Below are 18,725 nucleotides of genomic sequence, written 5' to 3' on the forward strand. Positions count from 1 at the left end.
TGGGAGTCCTGAGTCCTATTAGAGTTATTATGTGTGTGTGTGTGTGTGTGTGTGTGTGTGTGTGTGTGTGTGCAATGAGTACTATCTCTGCACGATTTAATAAATATTGAACACAACAATGAACGAGTAAATATAACCATGCCTGGACAGTTTTCACTTTCTTTTTAAAAACTTTGTGCACATTGAAGTAAATGGTAACATCAGCATACAAACTGTGAATAGGTTCTTATTTGGCCCAAGTTTTAGCCCAAGAGAACAGCGAACTGTACAATGTAGTAAACAAATATGAGTATTTTGAACAATTAACCATGACCTATTGCAGAAAAGAGTGGTAGACAGAAGTGTGTATGGCCTATGATTGGTGAGGATGATGATGACGATGATGAAGATGAATCACGGCGATTCGACTGCCACCGCAGGGACAGTTGGCCCAGTGGCGGGTCTCTAACTACCAGCCTATAGCAGTTATGGTATGTTGTTTCCTGGAGACAGACCAGAGCCAGCCACTGCTCCCCACACACAGCCGATAAAGCCAGACCCAGTGCAACGTGGGGGAGATAAATGAACAGCGGTACAACCAAAAGGCTGAGGCTTCTTCATCAAACCTCCGTCGGTGCAAATGGATTACAATAAACAGTGTGCATTATGTATTAGCGTGTGTGTACACCACGTTTTTCTGGAGCAGAATTCAATCACAAGTAGCACAGTTTCATCTGAATACGTAGGTGTACATTTTAAAATGTATATGGTATGTCACGTTTCATGAAAGGCATGTTTTTCGTGTGAAATGAATGTATACCTATTTCATATATCCATATCAATCTTAAATGTTTGAAGTTGAATCAACAACATCAACAAGTTTGCATTCACTGTTTTGCATACAAATCCAATTCTGATAATTTGTTGAAATTAACTTCTAGCTTAAAATTAACTTAGCTAGGATAGGGAATAACCATTAAAAAAAATCACAACCTAATCTGCTATTGTGTCACAGTCCCAACAACCCCTGAGTGTGTTTGTGTGTGTGTGTGTGTGTGTGTGTGTGTGTGTGTGTGTGTGTGTGTGTGTGTGTGTGTGTGTGTGTGTGTGTGTGTGTGTGTGTGTGTACGTATGCGAGTATGTGTGGGTTATCGGTGGTGAAGGAGGGATCTGTTTGTCTTTTAATCCTGTCTGGAGAGAAGTGGAACAATACCAGCTTTTAACCCATGCTGAGAGACACCACACTTCTTTCTCTCTCTCTCTCTCTCCATCTTGTCTCAATCATTCCTCTCCTCCCTCTTAACCATCCGTCTCCTCCCCCTTCTCGCTGCCGCTCTCCCGTTGCTCTGTCCTCTATTCATCACCAGTTCTCTCTTCCTTATTTCTCCCTTCCCGCTCTGTTCCACTCACCATACAAACAGCAAATGAGGTTGCTTATTTCGATAAAGCCAGTTTAACCCCTTGAGAGAGAAAAAAAAAGCGAACGTCTTCTTCAACCTGTATAGGCCGGGCAATAATCCCTGGCCGTGCCTCGGCAAGTTTTCAATGGAGTGGTCATAAAGAACGGAAAGTATGTACAGGTGTAAAGTGAAAAGGGGATACATTGGAAACCGAAGCACACACTAAAATACAAACAAACGCTAACGTTCTTGCACACACATGATGACACATGCTAGCACACAAGCTAACATGCATAGGTATATGCTAACAAACTCACTCACACTTACACACACACACACACACACACGCGCACACACACACACACACACACACACACACACACACACACACACACACATGCACACACACACACACACACACACACACACACACACACACACACACACACACACACACACACACGCACACACACACACATGCACACACACACACACACACATACTTGCACAGAAAAACTTAAACTCAACCTTAAGCCTACTGAGCTTAGCTGGTATTAGTGGTTGTGTCTGCACACTACCTGCTTGAATGGCATTGATGTGCGTGTGTGTCTGTGTGTAGGTGTGGTCGATCAAAATTTCTGAGCTGAGGCAAACAGATTGAGGTAAAACTGTTAATAATTGTCCAAATATCTTTCACCGTGTTAACTTTTTGAATCACGCCGCCCTTCCAAAACACCAAACAAAGAATGAATTTGCAGTTAAGCAGTGGTAGCAGTAGGAACAGTACATGTAGAGGAAAGTAGTTAAAGTAGGGCAATTTGAATTTGAAGAAACCAGCCGGAGTAAGCAAGACTTTGAAAGTGTCCCACTGAAAAAAAACCTACCCTCATTTCAGGCCAACCCCCTAAAACACATGACTAAAAAACCAAAATAAAGTATATAAAAAATAAAAAATAAACACACGACTAGCTCGCTAGCTAGTCATTTACAATGAGTGCACAGCAGAGTGTGCGCAGGTAGGTAGGTAGAAAGACAGGTAGGCCATCCAATCATTTCATTCAGGCCAAATAAAAATGATTGCACAGGCTTATTACAGCCCTGTGACAGCCACAGATAGCCGATTATTTCCTTATTTTTTCTTTGATTTGTTAATTGCTTTAGGGATGTTAAGTAGGTTTCAACAAATATGACAAAAATGCTTCTAAAATGAATTACCTACCCAACATTCAAGAGATGATATCTATTATTAGATTGGATATAAAAAAGCCCATCATCTCACCAAAGGAACAGCAGACCAACAAGCAAAACTATTGTTCATTGTGTTGCAGTCTGTAGCTCTTTAGAAAGCAGGGTTCAGCAAGAGAAGCATCTGAGCAGGATCACTGTGAGTGCTTTGTATAACTGCTAAATAGTGACTGGCTGATAACATATAACCGGAATTGACTCTGTCAATTTTCTACAAATTGGTCTGCTAATAAGTGGCTAGAGAGTTCCATTCTAAGCAGGAAAGGTACTGGGTTTGACCCCCCCAAGGTCTGCAGGTCTCGTAATCTGTGAGCAAAACTCAATTCAATGCAAGCCTCAACGTACGAACGCATCTGCTACGCAGTACGTCTGCGCTCATGGCCGTCAAGCGGGACTTCCACTGTGCCGGCTGGGGGGTAGACCTTGTTGACCTTACCGAGGGTGCGCACGGGCGTGTTGATTTGGCTGGGCGGGCTGACCCCGTGCACGTTGACGGCCCTCACCACAAACTGGTACTCGGTATCGGGCATGAGACCCTTCAGGACCATGGAGGTGGCCTCGATGGGCTCCCGGATGTACGTCCACTCGGTGTCCATCTCTGGTCTGATGGGAAAACAGGGAACAACACAAGAGGTGTGATGGGGAGTGTGTGCTGTTTGTTACCATTGGAATGGAAATATTTGCACTGGATACACTGGATATTTTTCAGCTAGGATAGTGGGTATATATAGCAAATGACCACAGTTAGACCTCACTAAGAGCTGTTTATGCCGGCATGGGGGACAGACTTACAGGGTTAGCCCCCGAGCCACCCCGTTTACTCAATAATCTGGACCTGAGTTGCCTTCACTCTGATAAAAAGAGCCACTTAGACGCTGACACTGTTACACGCAGAACAACGCAGCCTGCACAGATTATTACTGGTACAACATGCCTCAGTCTCTGTGTGTGTGTGTGTGTGTGTGTGTGTGTGTGTGTGTGTGTGTGTGTGTGTGTGAATGCGGGCATAAGTGCGGGCGTGCGTGCGTGCATGTGTGACATGCTTGGCGGTGCTTGGATTTCCAAGTACAATTCAAGTACAATTTGAATCGTAATCACTACTATTTCTAATCAAATACACACTTACTCTATTGACAAAGCGACAACAAGCTGGCGTATTTGTAGTATCGTGTTTTATGCAGTATTTGGGAAACATTGTTGGAAGGGCTGATACAACAAAACAAGACAAGCTGAAGGCCCTGACATCAAATTGCTTCTGCATTCCAGCCCCCCCAGTTCTTCTGACTTCCACGGCCGTCTCTTGAGTGCAACACCATATTAGTCAGTTCAACACATGCCTGCGGCCACAACAATTTGTTGAATAGAGTCATCTCCACAGCCTTATAGTGTTCAGTCTGTTCAGAGGGATTCAGTTTGATGTCTAGAGGCAAATGATTTGGCTCTGAGATGACTCTTGTTGGAACGGGGGGGTGGGGTGGGGGTCCTTCTGCATGCAAACTGGGAGTCTGACTCATGTAAAGTCGTCACATTAACCCAACAGTTTAATGCCCTCTCTGTGTGTTTCTGCCTCCCTCTCTAGCGGCCCAGGATTCCTCTCTTTAGTCCTCAATGCTGTGTTCTGTACTGTCTTTACAAATGCTGTGTGGTGTGTGCTCCCCCTGTGTTCCTTTTAATAATTCAGTGGCATTTTTTCGTAGATAGGTTTATTTCAGTCTGCCATCTATTGTTCCCCTCTGTTTTTCTTACATTTTCCTAAATTCTTGGAAACTTTTTTCTTGACATAATAACATAATGGGTGGCCAATCATTAGGGAACAGAAGATAAAACTTTTGAAAACAACTAATTTGAGACAACAGCCTGTGTGGTAAATACATGCCAGTCTAGTTTGGCAAGGTGTGTGTGTGTGTGTGTGTGTGTGTGTGTGTGTGTGTGTGTGTGTGTGTGTTTGCGCACATGTGCATGTGTGCATGCGAATGTGCGTGTGTATGTATGTGTCCGCGTGTCATTTGGCTTGTCCCCTGCTGTAATATCTGCACACAGACAGCTATGCTCAGAATGAACCTCATTCTTTTCTCATGTCCCTTGTGACCCTCATGTCATAACAAAGGCAGCCTGTACTGAGCAGGCCCGTGGAAGGCTCCATGAGCAGTGTTTCATGTAGAACACCAGTGTTTTACTGTGTAAAGGACTGCACAGAAAACAAGGTTTCCATGTTCAGTGCCCCACTAGTCTGCTCAACACAAAGAAAGAGGAACGGTAGGTTGTTATAGGGGTTGTTTTAGGGGTTATTTTGTGTTTTGTTGATACAGAAAATGCATTTGATTGCACTTTTACATTCTTTTTCCGACCCTGTGTATACTACAACAAATCCCTCCTTGAGGCAATTCAAATTATATTCTGTTCTAGTCTATTCAATTCCATGAAGAAATGTTTATATTCTTCTTGCTCTCTGCTAGGGGCATGAAGGGCCATATTCATTTGTGAGGATTGTGTGCATGTATATGTGTGTGTGTGTGTGTGTGTGTGTGTGTGTGTGAGAGAGAGAGAGAGAGAGAGAGAGAGGGAGAGAGTGAGAGAGAGTTTTAATCAATCGTCATGGAGACACTCAGCTATATCTCCTACCTGATGTAAGCGACAAGGTAGTGGAGGACAGGTGCGCTTCCCTCGCTTTCTCCTTGTTTCCATGACAACGCAAGCTCCATATCAGACACTGCCATGACCATAGGCTGGGTGGGTGGCGATGGGGGCATGCACATTTCTGTTAAGTAAAAAACACTACTTTAAACAAACTCCATGGCTAAATAACATTTAGCCATGGATTACTGGATACTCATTAGCAGGTGTCATTCACTTTTAATGTAGTTATTAGCAAACAGGTGTTGTAATTAGCATTGAGCTGTCGTTATCAGCAAAAAGGGGTTGTGATTAGCATACGGCGTTAAGAGCAAACAGGTTTGTTTAGCATGTATACTTAGCATGCACGTGTTGTTATTAACATGTACATGTCGATTTCAGCCGGGAGATATCAGCGTGCCTGTTTTGTATTCAGCATGTAGAGACGGTCGTTGACATGCGGGTGTGGATCGGAGCATCACATCCTACCTTGTGCAGAGGTGCTAATGTCTCGAGGCATGCTGGGCCGTCCCTCTCCTGCCCAGCCGTAGGCCCCCACGCTCACTCTGTACTGAGTGTTCACCTTCAGGCCCCCGATGTCGACGTCCTGTGCAATGCAGGACAGAAGCCGAGCAGAGCAAACACAAGGAGCTAGAGTAAGAGACACAAAAGCCTATCTTTTGGAATGATGTATTGACAGTTTAAGAATATTATAGCCTGGGTTTTGAGATTTTAAGATTTTGAGATTTTGAAAACAATAACACTTACGAAACTCGCTTGTCCGTCAAACTGCCCCTATGAAAATAGAAAGCACATCTTGGTCAAAAATATCTGTTGTCAAGTATCTAGCTTCTTAACAGTCATAATTGTATGATTGCCAGAATTCTACGACTAATAACAGGGCTTACATTTCAGCGCGGGATTGCAGGGATTGTGCATATTTTTTTCAAATCCAGCAACTCAGGCCAGCATAATGAGGGACAATCCCGCAGAAATTTCACTTCGTTTCTGATAAATTTATAAGAACGCGACGGTGTGAATTCGGGTCTGTTGACTTCACTTGACGAACCATCTTCCGATTTCGGAAGATGGTCCTTTGTACAATCTTTGATCTGCCGACAAACACACACACACACGCGCGCGCGTGCGTGCGTGCAGGCCCACAGAACCCCTTCGCACTTGCTCCTTCTCGCTCTCTCCCTCTCAGAAGTTGTACACGACCCATGTGCTGTTCTTGGCAATTATTTCCATCGCTATGAGCTTTCAGTAGACTAATGCAAAAATGGACCGCTGGCTTAAACGTACCTCTACAATTTCAGCGCGGATTGCGGGTATTGCGCAATCGATACACATTCATGGTACATCAGGATACTGATGTACCATGAAGATGTGACGAAGAGAGGAGAGGGAGAAACTAATAGGACTGTATATAGTTAAGAAAATAAGTCAGCAACTACTGTTTCCATAGTACATGTAAAAGTTAATTAATTAATTGAAAACAAAGTGTTTGATTTCTTCTTTTCTTCATTTTTCAACTGAGCAAAGATAAACCAGAAGAGTACACAATGGTGAAAATAATAGCACATGAGGACATTTGTATAAGGAATTTAATGAAGAGAATCCCTTAGATTTGTGTTAGGGGGCCAAATGTAAGACTAATTAAGCTTGCAAGTAGTATCCCCCCCAAACTTTAAAAATCCCCCATGTGGAACTCTTAAGGGGGGAATTCCCCCCCATTTTGAAGACTGAAATTTAAGCCCTGAATAATATCCAAATAATATCCAATTCTGATCTTTAACTTTACTCTGATATGAGAAAAATGTAATATATAATTTAAAAAACTCTCCTTAGATTGATAGATGGATAGCATGCATTTTTTTATTTCTAAATAAGAATTGATGTTTGAAACAGTGCTTAGTGAATGATGATACATTATAAATAGCAATTGTAGGCATCCGATCCCAACACGTGTTAATGTAAGTAAGTAAAACAGTATTTATATAGCCCACACATAAAACATATGTAAATGACTAAATAAATTAGTAACAAGGAGGTAAGAGGTGTTACTGGGGGCGAGGTCATGCAGTGCCCTGTATGAAATCGACGGGATCTTGTAGATTATTCTAAAATCTTACAGGAAGCCAATCGAGAGACACAAGAACACGTGTAATGTCGGACCAATGGCTAGTTCTAGCGAGGAGCCAGGAGGCTGCATTTTGAACCAACTGTAAATGAACAAGAGCAGCTTGACTGAGGCTTCTGTAGGGGGAATTACAATAATCCAGACGGGAGAAAATCAAAGTTTGAATTAATAGGTCGAGATCCGTAGGAGACAGGTTCTATCTGATCTTAGCGATAGAAAACTGGACTTTACAAGCTTTGTAACATGTGGATCAAAAGTCATATTGAGCTCAAAGACGATACCAAGATTAGAAGCAGTATAATTTATATTTTAAGTGAAATGGACCAGTAAACTGACAAAACTGCAGTGGCAAAGTTATGAGGTCCAATTAAAATAACTTTGGTTTTGTCAGGTTTTAGTTAGAGGAGGGTCAAGCGACATGCCGAGACATCTGTAAATTGGCGTTTGCTCGTCTTGCCCAGAAGTTTGATTCCAAATTCATCACGTGTCCAGAAGGGTTAGAGTTTGCTTGGATAGCAGTTCCTTGACTTGCCATTGACCTCCTTGACTCGCCAAGTCCATTGACTTGCAGAGTTACAGTAGCCTAGCTCCTGTTAATTTGAGGGTAATACACTTTGAATTACTTTCCAAATGTGTTCCGAAACACAGGAAGCCAAATAATCCAAGCACGAAAATAGTGCAGAATTATTTGTTTTTGAAGACAAACTACAATCTTGTTGTGTTCTTACTTGCTCTCAGTTTGAACAAGTGACTATTCTGAACACATTGTCGACTTTGGAAAGCAATATATATATATTGCCAAGTATATTCCCTCACATGAACAGCAGCTAGGCTATTGTAACTCTGCGAGTCAATGGACGCGGCAATGGACGCGGCTAATAAACAACTTGTCTGAATCTGGGTAAGACAGGGAAACGCCAATTAACAGATATCTCAGCGTATTCCTTTAGTAGACATCCAATCTTTGGTGACCGGGGAGGACCGTTGGTTCAGGTTATTGGGTCTGGCAGACAAATAGATCTGTATCCAGGATGACATATGAATATTAATGCCCACATTAAAATATATATTACAAGCAAGACTGAACCACTTTAGTCCACTTTAAAGCTCTAGTAGAAAAGCCAGCTCAGTTATGCAACCTATCAGGTAAAGTGGTATGATTGATGGTGTCAAATCAAGTAAAATGGTAAATGGTAAATGGACTGCATTTATATAGAAACTTCTTTTTTTTTTACAATATTGCCTAACATTCACCCATTCATGCACACATTCACAAACCGACGGCGGCATCAGCCATGCAAGGCGACAGCCAGCTCGTCGGAAGCAGTCAGGGTTAAGTGCCTTGCTCAGGGACACCTCGACACTCAGCTAGGAGGAGCCGCGGATCAAACTAGGAACCTTGCGGTTACCAGCCAACCCGCTCTACCTCCTGAGCTACTGCCGAGATAAGTAGAATAATATTGGAATATTCACCTTTGTCACCATGCATAAGGATGTCATAAGTCACTCTCAGTAAGGAGGTTCAAGTGGTATGTTTGCAGAAGAGGCCAGTTGAAAATGACTTCTGGAGTTGGTCAGTCAGGATTTTTTCAAGGATTTTAGATAAAAAACAGTAGCTTGGAGATTGGTTGAAAATTACTTCTGGAGTTTGTCCGTCAGGATTTTTTCAAGGATTTTAGATAAAAACTGTAGCTCGTTGATTGGTCTATAATTCATGTTTAAAATGGGTTTATAATAGGACAAGAGAAGGTTTTTTAAAAAGTGACTGAACACTGCCAATTATAAAGAAGTCAAGTACTGAGCCGGATGTGAGTAGTTGATAATAGAGAGCAAGCTTGGACCTGAGGCAGGAAGGACATATTTTAAACATTTTGTGGACACTGTATATCACAGTGACTGGAGGAGGAACGCATGTGAGCTACAGTGTTGAAAAGGATCTGCAGGGAAATAGGAGCAAATTCAGAGAGTGGAATAGGATAGCTGAAAGGGGCGGAGGGGGAGAAATTGGAGCGCAGACCATCAAGACCTTGCCAAAAATAAGATAATCATCTTTTACAGTTAATAGAAGAAGAGGCGGGAATGGCAGGAAGGGAGAGACTTACTAGCTGGTTAGTTTAGTACCAAACTTGAACCTCAGGTTGTGTATATTACGATGAATCAAGCCAGAAAAGGAAACTTTGTGAAGTAAATGCAGCTTAACTTACAGTGGTTAGCATGTCCAGACTCAGAGGAACCTCCAATATGGAGGCAGTACCCCCTGGACGGCTGTTCCTCATCTCTTTATAGAAGACCTGAAGCACACACACACACACACACACACACACACACACACACACACACACACACACACACACACACACACACACACACACACACACACACACACACACACACGTAGACATGTGCATGTACACACACACAAACACAAACAAATAAATGTAATGTGAGTTATTACTTCGCCCCCTCTGCAGTATCATTAAATTGGCAATACCAAATACCCATTTTTAAAACCAATGCTAACCATTTAAGTGTCTGAATGGACTGAATGCGTGTGTCATACAGATACAAAAAAACAAATGTTTCAATGTACATAAAATGTACGACATTTTATGTTGTGCATTGCTAACCATTTTAGTGTCTGAATGGACTGAATGGGTCCATCATAAAGAAAAGTGTATCATAAAAAATATTATTATCATACAAATACAAAAAAACGAATGTTTCAGTGTACGACTAACATTTTATGTTGTGCATAAAATAGAACTATGTCATAAGTAATATGACAGTTATATTTTCAGAACTGGTTCTTCAACCTAGATGTCATCCTGCCGACATCAAAGCAGCATCAGGCACACGGCAACAGATTGTTACGTGACACTGTAGATTCATTAGAAAGAGGAGGGAATTCTATGATGAAAACAAGATCAGCATCAACATCCCAAGTGATTGGCTGATTGAGCGCACATGCTTAGCTGTGAGTGGAGGAGTAGCTCTCCGACTAATCCTCTTAAGTGTAGACATATGTTCATAAACACCTGCTGATCTGCACTTTATTGGATTTCTCATAACAACCTTTAGAAATATAATTAAAAACATTTAATGCAGCATGGATACTTGTTCTCTCTCTCTCTCACTCTCTTTGAGAATAGAGCTAATAGAACAAACAGTTTCGTGCACTTACAGTAAAACACAATGCACTGTTGGGTGACATGGCAGAAAGTTAAGTTGAATTACTTCATTTGTGTGGTCCAATAACTCCCAGAATTGCACCACCACTGCATGATAACATTTAGTTTATGAATGAAAAAGTCCAGTTGAAATATATAATACAAAAAAATACAAAAATGGTCTTGGAAATGGTAAAACCATAAAACAAAATGAAACGTTAGCTGTGTTAAAGAGGCATCACAGGTCATGCAAGCACTGCAAGAAAAGATCACGAAAATGTTTCATTCTGCACTCTGCATTTGTGAGAAAAAGCAGGATGAAAATCTAAAGGAAGCACTGATAATTATGTCTAGCTTCTATAAATTATATAAAAGCCAACTTCACAGCTTTTCAGACGTCACACCAGCTTTTCTTTTCAAATGTATTTACCAGGATGAATCACATGACACCAAACACACTCTAAATCAAAATCTATCAAGAAAGCACTATAGGTAAGCATTGCTGCTGCCCAAAAACTGAAAAACATCACAGTAAAGGGACAAGAAATGTCCAAATGGCAAGCAGGCTCCCAAGGACGTTGTATTGGACAATAACTTTGACAGGCAGCTTAAAAGCCACTAGGAACGGCTGTCTACATCAGTAGCCTGCAGGCAAAATTGACTTTCTGTGTAACATTAAACAAAACTCAGGGGCAATTTGATTTTAGAAATTTAGTTTGACGTTTGAAGTGTGTTTCATGGATGTGTTGAATATGTATTTATATATTTATATTCTTTTGAATATATATTTATATTTGTTTATTTATAGATAGTACATGACTACACTGTTGAATTGGACTCAATAGTGTGCCCAGCAGTTGCTTCTGATGTGCTGTGATTGGCTCAGTCCGTGTTGTGATTGGCTCAGAGTCCGACAACGTTGTAATTGGCTCAGTTCATTTTGTGATTGGAAAAATCTCAAAGGCATGACAATGGGTGGCAAGGCACGGTTCCACTTGATAATATTCTATCTCCTACTCTCTATAGGCCATCATGGTCCAAAACTATCTTTTAGAATTGCGTTCTTGTACTTGCAGTCCAAGCAATTGTTTTAATATCTATGTATTTTCTACTCTCTCCATCATGTTCTGCTGGTAAATGCACTCTTTGGACCCTGCAGACCATTGTGCACATAAGACCTCACAGACGTGTTCAATTTAAGGTTTAATCCCTTCTTATACAGCCTCAGCCTTGGTCTGGGCATTCTGCTCCATTCTTTGACAAGCTCCATTCCCGTCATATCGTATTGCAGCTTACTAATTCGGTGTTATGAGGTATGTTTCTCCAGGGATACTCTAGTAAATCCACCCAGATCTTGATCCTCCTCTACATTTCTGAGTGAACTCGTCAAATGTTGGTTGTTCTACATATCGTGCAGTTATATGGACTGACGACTTTTCAATGCATGTTGTACATATTCACAAGTTTGATGACCCCCCCCCACACACACAGACACACACACATACACAGGAGTTTTTTCTTGCCCTTTTGGGGGCCTGGTTCAGGGGGGTGTCATAAATATTTGGCCTGTAAAGCCCTTTGAGACTGTCATGGTGATTAAGGGCTATACAAATAAAACGTAATTGAATTGACTCCACATACCCACACACACTAACGCTAACATGAGGACTGCCTGGTGGAAAGTGTATCCGTCTTTTACTTCACCTTGTATCCAGTGATGGTGCTGACGTGCCGTCGAGGCATCTTCCAGCGAACGTTGACAGCGGTGCAATTCACCGTCTCCAGCTGGATGTCAAGGGGAGGACTCAGACGATCTGATTCACAGACATGGAGACAGCCAGACAGAGACATGAGTGGGTCATCAGGAGGGTACCCTTGTCTTCTCAAAAGATTGTTCAAGAGAAAAAGTTGCATTAATTTGGTGAGTATCTTTTTGCATCTTTGAAAAGTATCTCAAAACACAAACAATTGCGCAAGGTTAAGGATTTGCTTAAACCTCAATTTCAATTGGATGGTAACAGAAGAAGTTGCAGTCTACCAATCCTTCAGCTGAAACCTTCAACACATGTGCAACAGCCAAAACAACAACAAAACCTGTGAACCTGTTAAAATATGCTGTCCTAATGCTGCTAAAAAGCACATTGAGTTTGTTATCACACAGACTGACTGATAGATGGATAGGAAGAGAGGGAGAGAAAAAGAGAGAGATGGATATCATGGAGATAGATAGATAGATAGATAGATAGATATACACACATATATAATATACATATGGGACTTGCTACTTGCATCAATCTGATGACCTAAATAACGTTATAAAAGCCAATAATATAGTTTGCAAAAATAGCCATGTTACACCGATTTTCCTTTTATCAAGCCTGTATTGTGGAGCGCTGACACCTTGGGAAAGTGTTAAAAAGAATCTGCTGGAGCTGATTTGACATATATTTGTATGTTATGTTATTAAAATGCCCGGGGGAGTCATGGCGTGCAGGTGTCACTACCTCCGTGGTGCACGGCATTAAGCCCTGTGTGCACTTCCACGACACCTTGCAAAGGTCATGAGGCTGCACCCGTTGTGTTTCTATAGCCTGCATGCATCTCAGAGGGACCAGCAGAGGAGGGGTCACACCCATCCATATCATCATCGTCATGCGTGCGTATTCATTTTATGAAGGAGAAATCCGAACCCTCCCCAAAGAAAAAAAGAATTGACATCGCCATCTCTTACATCTATTACTCAGATATGCCTCTTCACCACTAACCACTTTGGCCGTCTCAAGCTCTCACAATGCTTTACTTGTATCTTTACTTTATAATACCCACAAACTCACATGGTATCAAACCCATCCAGACATCACAACATTCAAGACACCATATGAAAGTCAATAATTGTGTGTCATTGTCGATTTAACCAAATCTATCGATTATATAAGAGATAATACCTGATAATACTTTGATCATTCTAACCTTGCGCTATCCAATCTCATGTGAACAATCACATACAATATCCATTTATCTGTGTGCAGAGACAAGAACGGAACAGAAATCGAGCTGAACAAACGGATCAGAAAATGGAACGCCATGGGAGGCTCTATTGCTCTTTCTACTCTGTTCGCTCTCTTCTCTTTCTGCTGCGCTTCTCCCTTCTTCTCTCTTCCTCTCGCCTCATTACACATCTACCTCTCCCCTGACCTTCTGAATGCTCTCCTCCTCTCTCTTGTCTCTCCTCCACCACCCCCCTGTGACCTTCCTGTTTCCATTGGAGTGTGTGATACAGTATGTCAGCTTAATTCCTTCACCAGCACAAGCCCCTCTGACCCTGAGCGCTCCGGAAGCACGGAGTGCATGCTATGACCAATGGCATACACTTTACTTGAAGGACGCAGGACTCCAATGCAGGGCTTACTTGGTGTGTATCAATTACTGTGTCATTTAATTTCCCATTGAGTTCTATTGTTCTTCCACCTCAAAGGACTGAAAGGCTCGACGGTTCAGCCCAGTGGACAGGGTTTGAACGTAAGGGTATGTGTTGCAGGAGCAGTGGCTCCCCATTGCACTCGCAGCCCATAATTAGCCTAATCATAACAACAATCCTAATTATTAGGACTATTACTCAGAATCAGAATCAGCTTTATTGGCCAAGTATGCACACATACAAGGAATTTGACTCTGGCAGGTGTTGACTCTCTTTAACAGTTAGACATAATACAAAATAGACACTACTCAACATAAATACATATACAGACGTAAGGCTGCATACTAAAGTGCAAGTGGAGCATAGAAGATCTAGCAAAGATCAAAGAATAAATTCAGAGTAAAACAGGTCGCCTTTTTTTTTATTTTTATTAAAGAAGAATTCATTTCTAGACATTTGTCCTGGGAGTGTGATAAAACCACAGTCTGTGAGCTTAACCCCTCAACGCTCTATCTGAGGCTGGGGCCGTGAGTTCTGACCGCCGAGCCCTGCCGGGAGATAAGGCTGTGACCCGTCTCCTACAGGCGGATGAGTGGTCTGAGACGTAGCCCCTGTCTGGCTTTACAAGAAAAAAAAAAAAAACAAGCAACAGCCAGTTCAAAGAGTCTGAAACAGGCGTGCTATGGACAAATATAAAGGTTGAGGTTGATAAGGCCAGGTTGAACTCTGCCTGGGAACACATTCGGCTATCTCGGGCAATTTCGAGCATTAAAGGCAATACGTGTTGACTCTAAAGCCTTGTGGTATTATTTTTGCGAGGACAACAAATACCGATTTCCCTTGGCAGGTAACCAAACAAGAACAGACAACCCAGACACAACTATGAGGGCGCACGTGAAAGGGATTTTTTTGTCTGTGGTACAAGAGGACAGGAAGAGGGAGAGAGGAATGTTTTCAGACCAGACAGCGGGAAGAATAACAGAAACAAAGATACAGCCAGGGAAAGAAAGGACAACAAAGAGAGTCGTGTAGAAAGTCTTTCAGGGCTTGTATTTCAGCACGCCGGTTAGCTCTTTGGAGCGGTCCAAAGTGTTGGCGGGTAAGGGTAGGCCTACGTGGTTAGGCCTATGGTTGGGGGAGTGCTGTCTGTAGGGGGGCATGTGAAGCCTTCGGGGACTGCAATTGTGAAACTAATAACTTAGTAGACAGTCCTTAGACAGGACTGGATATTGTGTCCCCACTAGTTTATCTCAGAACTTGACTGTGATCTTACAGGATCAAACCACTACTAATACGGTCAATCATCAGCACCATACTATTGCATAATCCCTCGACAATAACAATAACTATATATATATATATATATATATATATATATATATATATATATATATATATATGCAAATTGAAAGATTTGGTGTTAGGATGAAAGTGGGAAATATAAGCCTACATGTGCATACATTTTTCATAATAGTAGAGTAGCTACATTCCTATTATAAGTTGAATTGCATGGCTCAGTTAGCTTAAAACAAAAATGACTCACTAAGATTATGATTTTAGCCTATTGTGGTAAGCCAACAAATAATAACAACAGTAGAAGAAACAGCAGAAGTTGTAATTATAGTGCAGCCCATATCAGTTTTTTGAACTCACCTGATCTACGAACGGTTGTTTTCCTGGTACAAAAACAAACGTGGCTGATGAACGCGACCAGGAAAAACAAGAGGAGCAGACGCCTCTCTGGGTGTGTAGCCTCCATAGCCTATATTCTTTTAGTCACAAGAGTAAACCGGTCAAACCGTCATTGTAATCGATATCGAAAACACACCTATAAAAGTGTCGCCGTGGATGTTGCTGAACCGATCAAAGTTTCTCACAAACACCATTGACGGGTGATGGAAGAAGAAAAAAAAAAGCTTAAACTTAAACCGAAGAAAGGCGAAACGACCCTGAAACAATCGTCTGCTGGCCGGGTGAGGAAGGCAACTACGGTTTGACACTGATAAGATTAAAGTCTGCAAAAGATCACTTATAGGCCTACCCTAACGACCCTGCGCGTGGACCAGGGCTCGTGGCGATGCTGTGCCGACGCAGTGGTGTCCCGGTTTTACGCGCGAAATATTACTTCGAAAGAGCGATGGGTAGTTATTTCCACAAAGAATATCGTGTGGCGTTTTATTGCCATTTCTTTTGTCCCTCCCTCTTTATAAGCTGAGTTTGTTTGACGACAGAGGGGACGACGAAGTCAGGAACGCGGGGCCATTTAGAGCTAAGAAGATAATAAGCGCGTAATCCCTCCTCGCGCCCCAGATGGAGAGAATGTCTCGCGGCTGAAACAGCAGAGCCATCGCCGCGTGTGACACTCCAACAAGTGCGCGTGGGGAGGGAGGGGGCGGGGGGATGGGTGGATAATTGCTAAAGCCAGTGCAAAAAGAAATTAGACATAATTGGAGTCATTTTCGGAACATCCGTTTGCTTCAAGCACACTTTTTCCAGATTTCTTTCTTCTTATTTACCGGAATAGAAAATCTCAACACAATAATCACCTAGAGGGATATATCAGCACCTAAAATGTTGCCAAGACCCTGGAAACATTTGACATGCCATTTGTATGTTATCATCATTTTAACTCATTCATAATTCTGCAGAGAAATAGTTCCTGCATATTGTTATAGAAAATCATCCATTAGCCACAGGAAGCATTTGAAATCGACTTTAACTTCAAGTATATTTTATAGAATATATGCTTTCACTTCATAGACTTACCACCTACTCCAACAACACGTAATCACTGAGGAGTGAGGGCATTTATATAGCTGGTCCGCATAATTGCAGTGCACTTAGAATGGGAATATTTTCCAGAAATGTCTGTAATCGTTTGGTAAGGGGACCCTATACACGCTCCATTTTCGAGTGAGAGGAGTGAACCACTAAGCAAGTGTGGCACAGAGCATCAAGCCCACCATAACTAGTGAACCGACTTGTGTCGTGCCATTCATGGAAGTACCCAATTGTTACTAACAGCTCTAGTTTGAACTTTATGTCCCTTCTGTGGGGACATAAAGGCCCACATCGGATCGCACCACACATGAGAGGTGGAAATGAACGGTCCGTGCTCGCTAGTGGACCCTCATTAGGGATGAAAAGACACTGATCAAAATGACAAACGCAACAAATACAAAAACGACAAAGAAATGTTATGTTATTTAGAGATTGTACTCCACTGAGGAGTACAATGTGTTGTAGGCTACTCGATTCAAACAGAGTTGTGCTGTGGTCATTTCTTCAGTTCTCTCCCTAGCGTTTCAGCCCTTTTAGAAGTTGATCAATAATTTGTAGAAGTGATGTTGTTCGTTTATCCTCGGAAACACATCCCACCCAATATTTGCTTTCTACACCTGTCTTTAAGCTGTTTATTTTAGATAAACATTTCTATTATTTATATTATTTTGAAAACATAGTGGTAAAACACATAATCATTGTTTAATTGCCTGACTATTCAGTAGCCTAAACTGAATGACTAGTGAACTTTTTCTGAACTGAATGAGTTTTAACCGGGTTGGAATCGACAGTTCTTCATTCATTCATTGAGAGCATGAAAGGAATTCCCTATCATTATCCTTGAACATCTATTTTGGTTCTACTGTTGGTGCAAGGACACGGCACACATACAAACGCACATATACATACACACAAACACACAATGCACAGACACAAGCATGTGCATGCACACTCTCTCTCTCTCTCTCTCTCTCGCTCTCTCTCTCTCTCTCTCTCTCTCTGACTGCAACGTCATGGGCTTAATTTGATCGTCTACACACAGAAGCGTTGCCAACAGTGCCCTCTAGCTGTAGCAATTGACGAGCATCTTTGATTGAGCTATCGGAGATTTCAGCTATTCCCGATTGGTAAGGAAGGACAGATGATACAATACGATCCACCAAGTAACAAACTTCAATGTGCTCATTCTGCTATGTGTGTGATAATAAACACATATTGGGTTATTTGGCCTTCGGGCAACAACTAAAAACTAAAAACGTTATCACAGCCATTGGGCATTAAGGGAATTCTAATATTATGATGGCCATTGCTATAAGTCATTCCTTAATGGCTGAGAGAAGTATTACACGATGATGAGGATTATTCACCAGAGCATCTATTTATGAAGTGATTCTCGTTTGGGTTTAAGGTAGTCGTGATCAGTATCTTAAAGGACAACCCATGAAGAAGAAAGATCTAATTATGCAGCCATTATACAGCCATTATACAGCGTCTTAATCTTTTATCTTTATTTCATTGTACATTTTTGTTGAGTGTAAAGTTAAGTTCCAATTAATTGGTCTCCTTAAGGCATTTTAGAGATTCAAGAAATAATTATCAGAAATGTGCCGGGTTGGTGCGGGTTAAACACAAATCTGCCTTCGAAAGAAAAGTAGTCAAGGCCGTGAACACATATTTGTATATTCATGCAATCATGCAGTGTTGTCAAAATCAATTTCCTGCTATTACAATCACACAAGTCCCACTGTTAGGCCTACTACTACTGCATAACTAATAGGCTACCACTATTCCGAACTATAACAATAGGCCTACTTAGAATATACTAATATATAATCTGAAAGAAAAGCCACCATCTAAATACTATTTAAAGACGATTAGTGTTATCTATATTTTCATGTATTAAAATCTTATCTCTCTCATAATGGCAGAAAGCCGTTTAACTATTTCAACCACTATGAATAAACAATAGCAAACTTACA

At 41.6% G+C, this 18,725-nt stretch overlaps 1 protein-coding gene across 2 annotated transcripts in view; it reads right to left on the reverse strand.

The window, feature by feature from the left end:
* Positions 1 to 16,247, reverse strand: part of egflam (EGF-like, fibronectin type III and laminin G domains) — a 32,961-nt gene extending 16,714 nt beyond the window's left edge. For both annotated transcript variants that reach the window (XM_084468547.1, XM_084468548.1), the window contains exons 1-7: positions 15,619 to 16,247; positions 12,252 to 12,361; positions 9,585 to 9,671; positions 6,006 to 6,032; positions 5,727 to 5,844; positions 5,247 to 5,382; positions 3,061 to 3,227 (exon numbers count right to left, since the gene is read on the reverse strand). In XM_084468547.1, the coding sequence (XP_084324673.1) occupies positions 3,061 to 3,227; positions 5,247 to 5,382; positions 5,727 to 5,844; positions 6,006 to 6,032; positions 9,585 to 9,671; positions 12,252 to 12,361; positions 15,619 to 15,724 (751 nt within the window). In that variant the 5' untranslated portion in view covers positions 15,725 to 16,247. The remainder of the gene's footprint in view (positions 1 to 3,060; positions 3,228 to 5,246; positions 5,383 to 5,726; positions 5,845 to 6,005; positions 6,033 to 9,584; positions 9,672 to 12,251; positions 12,362 to 15,618) is intronic.
* Positions 16,248 to 18,725: the final 2,478 nt, after the last annotated feature.

The sequence above is a fragment of the Micromesistius poutassou genome, assembly GCF_964030765.1.
Source record: "Micromesistius poutassou genome assembly, chromosome: 5".
NCBI lineage: Eukaryota > Metazoa > Chordata > Actinopteri > Gadiformes > Gadidae > Micromesistius > Micromesistius poutassou.